This window comes from Vigna unguiculata, chromosome 4 (genome assembly GCF_004118075.2).
Source record: "Vigna unguiculata cultivar IT97K-499-35 chromosome 4, ASM411807v1, whole genome shotgun sequence".
NCBI classification, from domain to species: Eukaryota; Viridiplantae; Streptophyta; class Magnoliopsida; order Fabales; family Fabaceae; genus Vigna; species Vigna unguiculata.
The window spans coordinates 41,597,910-41,604,879 of record NC_040282.1 but is presented as its reverse complement, the minus strand read 5'-3'; the positions used below and the strand labels follow the sequence as shown (position 1 = coordinate 41,604,879).

The 6,970-nt window shown below is 38.1% G+C and overlaps 1 protein-coding gene across 1 annotated transcript; it reads left to right on the top strand.

Moving 5' to 3' along the window:
• LOC114181818 (putative disease resistance RPP13-like protein 1) lies at positions 1-6,014 on the top strand. The gene is made up of 4 exons (XM_028068394.1): positions 1-3,592; positions 4,150-4,254; positions 4,366-4,444; positions 5,703-6,014. The coding sequence occupies exons 1-2, from the start codon at positions 107-109 to the stop codon at positions 4,168-4,170; spliced, it is 3,507 nt and encodes a 1,168-aa protein (XP_027924195.1). The 5' UTR covers positions 1-106; the 3' UTR covers positions 4,171-4,254; positions 4,366-4,444; positions 5,703-6,014.
• Positions 6,015-6,970: the final 956 nt, after the last annotated feature.

Sequence of the window (6,970 nt, the reverse complement as noted above, 5' to 3'; positions counted from 1 at the left end):
GTAAAAAGGCCAACTACTCATTGCATCGGTATAGCATCCCTGTTGTAAACTTCCATCTCAAATCTCACACTTCCATTCATCGTTCAATCCATTTCCAACTCCTACCATGGCAGCAGAAGTTGTTGGTGGTGCTCTTCTTTCGGCCTTTCTTCAGGTTGCATTCGACAGGCTAGCCTCTCCTCAATTTGTAGACTTCTTTCGTGGAAGAAAACTTGATGAGAAGCTGCTCGGCAATTTGAACATCATGCTGCACTCCATCAATGCTCTTGCTGATGATGCAGAACAGAAACAGTTCAGAGATCCACACGTCAAAGCATGGCTTCTTTCTGTCAAGGAGGCTGTCTTTGATGCAGAGGATCTCTTGGGTGAAATAGATTATGAACTCACCAGATGCCAAGTGGAAGCTGGATCTGAACCTCAAACCTTTACTGACAAGGTATCTACCTTCTTCAACTCTACTTTCAGTTCATTTAACAAGAAAATTGAATCAGAGATGAAAGAAGTCCTAGAAAAACTAAAATATCTTGAACAGCAAAAGGATGCTCTTGGTTTGAAAAACGGTACTTCTTATTCTGATAGTAAGGTGTCACAGAAATTGCCATCATCTTCTTTGGTGGTTGAAAGTATTATCTATGGCAGAGATGCAGACAAAGAAATTATCTTTAATTGGCTCAGATCTGAAACTGACAATCATAACCATCCATCTATATTTTCCATTGTGGGCATGGGTGGATTGGGTAAGACCACACTTGCCCAACATGTATACCATGACCCAAAGATGGAGGAGGCTAAGTTTGATATCAGAGCTTGGGTTTGTGTTTCCGATCATTTTGATGTTTTGACAGTGACAAAAACAATTCTTGAGGCAATCACTAACTCTAAAGATGATAGCGGGAACCTAGAAATGGTTCATGGAAGATTGAAAGACCAAATATCAGGAAGGAAATTTCTTCTTGTTTTAGATGATGTTTGGAACGAAGGAGGAGAAGAATGGGAAGCTGTTCGAACTCCTCTTAGCTATGGGGCTCCAGGAAGTAAAATTCTTGTCACAACACGTAGTAAGAAAGTTGCTTCTAACATGAGGTCTAGAGTGCATCTTCTGGAGGAATTACGAGAGGATAAGTCTTGGAATGTTTTTGAAAAACACGCATTAAAAGACGATGAAATTGAATTGAACGATGATCTAAAGGAGATTGGTAGAAGGATAGTTGTGAAGTGCAAAGGATTACCTCTTGCTTTGAAAACAATTGGACGACTTTTACACACAAAGTCATCCATTTCAGATTGGGAAAACATATTGGAAAGTGACATGTGGAACTTACCAAAAGAAGCTAGTGAAATTATCCCCGCTTTATTACTAAGCTATCACTACCTTCCTACTCCTCTCAAGAGATGCTTTGCCTATTGTGCCTTATTCCCCAAAGATTATGAGTTTGCGAAGAAGGAGTTAATTTTGTTGTGGATGGCTGAAAATTTTCTGCATTGTCCTCAAGAAATTAGACATCCTGAAGAAGTTGGTGAACAATACTTTAATGATCTATTGTCAAGGTCTTTCTTTCAACAATATGAAGGTAATTTCGTCATGCATGACCTTTTAAATGATTTGGCAAAATATGTTTATGGGGACATATGTTTTAGGTTGAAATTTGATAAAGGAAAATATATACCTAAAACAACCCGTCATTTTTTATTTACACCCGGTGATGTCAAATGTTTTAATGGTTTAGAGAGTTTAAGTGATGCTAAAAGATTGCGTTCCTTTATTGCAATTGCACGACTTAGGGGACGTTACCTTGGCAACTATCCTTGGCAATTCATGATTTCATTACATGATTTGTTCTCCAAGATTAAGTTTTTACGCGTCTTATCTTTCTATGGTATTAGCGATCTCAAAAAGGTCCCTGATTCTATTGGTAATCTTAAACATCTCCAATCGATAGACCTTGAGTATACTAATATACAAAAACTACCTGACTCAATAGGTTTGCTCTATAACTTGTTAATACTGAAGTTGAGCAATTGTTATGATCTGGAGGAATTGCCCTCAAATTTGCATAAACTCACTAAATTGCGTTGTCTGGAATTTGAAAGAACAAAAGTGACAAAGATGCCAAAGCATTTTGGAGAATTGAAGAATCTTCAAGTACTGAGTACGTTTCTCGTTGATAGAAACAATGAGTGCAATATTAAGCAATTAGGAGGACTCAATCTTCATGGAAGTCTATCAATTAAGGAGGTTCAAAATATTGTGAATCCTTTGGATGCATTAGAAGCAAATTTGAAAAATAAACACCTTGTGAACTTGGAATTGGAATGGAAGAGGAAGCACATCCCTGATGATCCATTGAAAGAAAAGAAAGTACTTGAGAATCTACAACCTTCCAAACACTTAGAACGTTTGTCTATCGAGAATTATGGTGGAACAGAATTTCCAAGTTGGGTATTCAATAATTCATTATCAACTTTGGTGTTCTTATGTTTGGAGAACTGTAAGTATTGCCTATGTTTGCCTCCTCTTGGACTTCTGTCATCACTAAAGACCCTCAAGATTAGAGGGTTTCATGGAATAGTGAGCATTGGTGCTGAGTTTTGTGGGAGCAACTCTACTTCGTTTACATCCTTGGAAAGTTTGGCAATCGACAACTTGAAGGAATGGGAAGAGTGGGAATGTAAAACTACTTTTCCATGTCTTCGATATCTTTTTATCAATCGATGTCCAAAGCTGAAAGGTACTTCAGAGCAACTTCTTAACTTAAAGGAACTATTTGTTAGTTTACGTGGTAAGCTCATAATTTATTCATGCCCACTTGTGAATATTCCTATTACCCATTACGATTTTCTTGAAGAAGTGATAATTGATGGTGGGTGTGACTCTCTTACCATCTTTCCGCTAGATTTCTTTCCAAAGCTACATTTACTTCATATAACAGGGTCCCGAAACCTACGAGGAATTTCAAATGAGCACACTCATAATCATCTCAAGGAAATGAAAATTGATGAATGTCCTCAATTTGAATCATTTCCTAGTGAAGGTTTATCTGCTCCGCAGCTATGGAAAATTGAGATTAAAGGAGCAAGGAATTTGAAGTTGTTGCCAAAGCGCATGCAAATCCTACTTCCCTCTCTTACTGAGTTGCGAATAACTGATTGTCCACAAGTGGAGATGTTTGAAGAAGGAAGTTTGCCATCAAATTTAAAAGAGGTGTCTCTTTCATGTTTCAGACTTATAGCCTCCCTGAGAGAGGCTTTGGGTGCCGACACTTGTCTTGAAACATTGACTATTATAGAGGTGGACGTGCAGTGTTTCCCTGATGAAGGTTTGTTGCCACCCTCTCTTACCTCTCTAGAAATCTACAATTGCCCAACTCTCAAAAAGCTGAACTACAAGGGTCTCTCCCACCTCTCATCTCTCACACTTTTTGGATGTCCCAACCTTGAATGCTTACCAGAGGAGGGTCTGCCCAAATCCATCTCTTATCTTAAAATCTGGTTGTGTCCATTAATCAGTAAGCGTTGTCGGAATCCTGAAGGCGAAGACTGGAAAAAGATTGCTCACATTAAAAAACGGATTATTGAACCAGTCGCGTTACAGGTGCTAATTCTCTCTCGACCTTTTCGATTACAATTTTCTTAGTTACAAATATTTCACTCTGTTAGCACTTGCTAAACAACATATGCTCAAAGTTGTAAAAGAAATGGTCATATGAGTTTTAATGGATTACTTGTTAATTGCCAATTCTTTTTCGAAATCAAACATTTTTCAGAAAGGTGCCTCTTGCAACAGTTTTATCAGTTATTGCTTTTTAACAAAATCTGGTAGTAAGTTGCAAATATCAATTAATATAGATTTGTTGAATTAAGAAATTGTAAAAAAAATTCATTTTAGTATTTAGAAAATTAACTATTTAACAAAATATAGATATTTCTAATGGAAAAATAAACTTGACAAGTTGTATTGTACTATCATGATAATTAAAGAGATTTTAAGAAGAATAATAATAACAATAAATGTAAGCCCTTTTTTTTTTTTTTTTTTTCTTCTGTACTGTAGAGTTTGGGCCTGGCCTTTCCGGAGGCCCAAGGCCCTGCCCTACAGAAGGGCACCCTACCCTACCATATTCCCTCATTTCTGCCTTGTTTCCTTTTCAGAAAGTTTTCCCCCTCCCTTAAACGCTCTCAACTCTGTCCTTCAGCAAGGCTCTCCTAGGGCACAAAGCTGGTCTGCTTTCAAGCTAGGAAAACCCTTTTTCCCAGGTGAGTAAGCTTCGGAACCTCTGGTCCGCTCTGTTTCCTTCCTCTTTGCCTAATGCATGTGGGTCAAGTTGGAGTTAGATTCCCTGAGCTCGTTCTGTTTTCTTTTCCCAGTTTTCGTTCACTGCCTTAGCTCCTGGAGCTGCTGTGCTACGCTGTTAGAGTCTGGTTGTTCTTGGTGCTCCAACAAGAGGTAAGGGAAGCTAGATCCATCTGTTTTTGAGTTGTCCTTGGCTGTTTGTGGTTGTTTTGAGTCCGTATGCGTGCCTGGTATGTTTTTATTGAATGATATGGGTTTGCATGTGGGTTTGGGGGCGGATCTGAGTGGTTTCCGCCACTGCATGTGGGTGGACAGTGGTGAGCTCTGCGATTCTCGCCCAAGCGAGCTCGTCTCGCCTAGGCGAGAGTTGCAGGACGTTCACCCTGGTTCTCCCTCGAGCACTCGCCCAGGCGAGATGCTGCACTTTTGGGCGACAGGTCAGCTCGCTCAGGCGAGACAGCGTCGCCTGAGCGAGAAATCGTGAAATCATTTAAGGCTCCACGTGGTAGGCTCGCCTAAGCGAGAGCCAGTCGCCTGAGCGAGACAACTTCTCTCGCCTGGGCGACTGCTCCTAGCTTGAGCGAGGCTGCGACGGCGGAGGGCTCCAATTCTGTTTTCTCTCGTTGTTTGAGGGATGAAGTTGTGATTTATTTAATTACCCCCTTCGCTTCAAATCTTAAAGCATGTGAATATATGTATATACATGGTTGCTTGAATCTTATGAACTAAAAGTTGGTATGTTGGCATGAATAATACATGGATTTTGTTTGGTTGGTTGGTTGAGAATTTGCATGAGAATTTAATGGATGGTCAAATTGAGGTGGGAATTGCATGAGAAATATGATTATGATGGTGTGATTGGCGTAATTCCATGAGTCGCCGTGGGGAGGCTCTATGGTGGCGTGTGATAGGCGTAATTCCATGAGTCTCGTGGGGAGACTTTATGGTGGCGTGTAGTGTATATATTAAGATATGGATTCAAGTAAGGATCGCATCCCGAAACTCTAAAGGGTCAGTGAGTCTCAAGTAGAGCAAACTGACCCAAGTGGTGAGAGTAGCGGGAGGCCCTAGTCTTTGGCAGGATAATGGCCTTAGACGTTTGAAGGCTAACCTCGTGAGTGGTAGGGTGAAACCCATTGGCAATGGCTCTGCAGAGCAGTAGAGGCCACCACGAGTGCAGGCATCCAGTGAATCCGATCTTAATATATGTATCCGGATAATTGAGTCATAGTGTCTTGCTTGTTTGCCATAACATGATCTATGTGTCTCTGAGTTGTATGTCTGGAATGCTTAGATATTTATTTCTTTATGCCATGATAAGTATCATATTACACTAGCTTACCCTTGCGTGTTTGTGTTTGTTTGCTGTTATGTTTTCTCTTTTGCGATGATCACCGATTGGTGGGAGCAGATGGGAATACTTCTGGAGGTAGGCCTGATGGTGGTAGCGGTGCAGTCTAGTGGGCCCGTTGGTTCGGTTTTCGAAGAAATTCTATGGCCCTCGCGCCTTGTAGTTCCATGCTCTTAGAGCATTTCTTTCGCTCAACTGTTAAACTTTAGTTTGTTTCTGTTTATGGCGTGGTGGCATGCCTAAATCCGGTTTCGTAGTATTTTCTGGATGACTGTAATAGCTACCTTTTAACCGTTTTGCTTATCCGAATGCTTCTCGTTATTATAATTGCGTGATGCTTTATTTGATGGATTAATCTATTAAAATGGGACGTCACAATAAACTATGGTTAAAATTAGAGAAAAGAAAATATTTTTAATCCTTTTTTGAAGGAAAAAACTATTTTGAAAATAGTTTATTTATGTAGAATATAAGAAAATATTTATTTAATATAGAAGAAAATTTTAATTGAGGTTTTGTCGTAATATAAGAAACAAATATGATTCATAACATTAAAAGATGATTTTGGATAAATTAAGAGAGGAAATGAAATTTTGATAAATATAAATATTTGGTTATTGATGTGATGATTAGTTAATAGTAATATTTTTAAATATTTTCAGATCATTGGTTTATTTTTTGTTGTACAACACTGAATTAACCTTATGTGTGATATTGTTTATCGTTATGTAAAACATTGGAGGTCACAACAAGTACATAACCTATTAAGACTCAATATCAATGCTTGTATCCAGATTAAGTGAGTCTTGGTTTTATATATCTGTATGTAAATAATTGATTGTTTGTGTATACCTTATACTATTGTATTGTGAATTAATGTGTGTGTGTGTGTGTTTTTTTTTGTAATTCATTAGCTTATTCTTTTTCCTATGTTTTGTTTTTTTGGTGTATGTTTTCTTTTGCAATAATCACCTGATCGGTGTGAATAGTTGAAGATTTTGGAGCTGGATTAGGCAAGGAGGAGAGGAGGAGATGTTGTTGTATTGTTATATCTATATTTTTTGGTATTAGCTCGTAGTTTTTCTTTTGAAAACTCTTTGATAGTTATACTTTCTTTTGTATTTTAATTTATTTATTTTGGGATGACCGATAACTCGGATGTTACAACAAGTCATATTACTAAATCACATTAACAAGATTTGATTAAATGTTATCAATATTTAGTAATGTTTTTGATGATTTAGTAATATTTTTTATATTCATTAAAAATAAATCTTTTATTGTGCCAAGATTGTTGGAGGAAGTGCAACGTGAATTGAATCTATTTA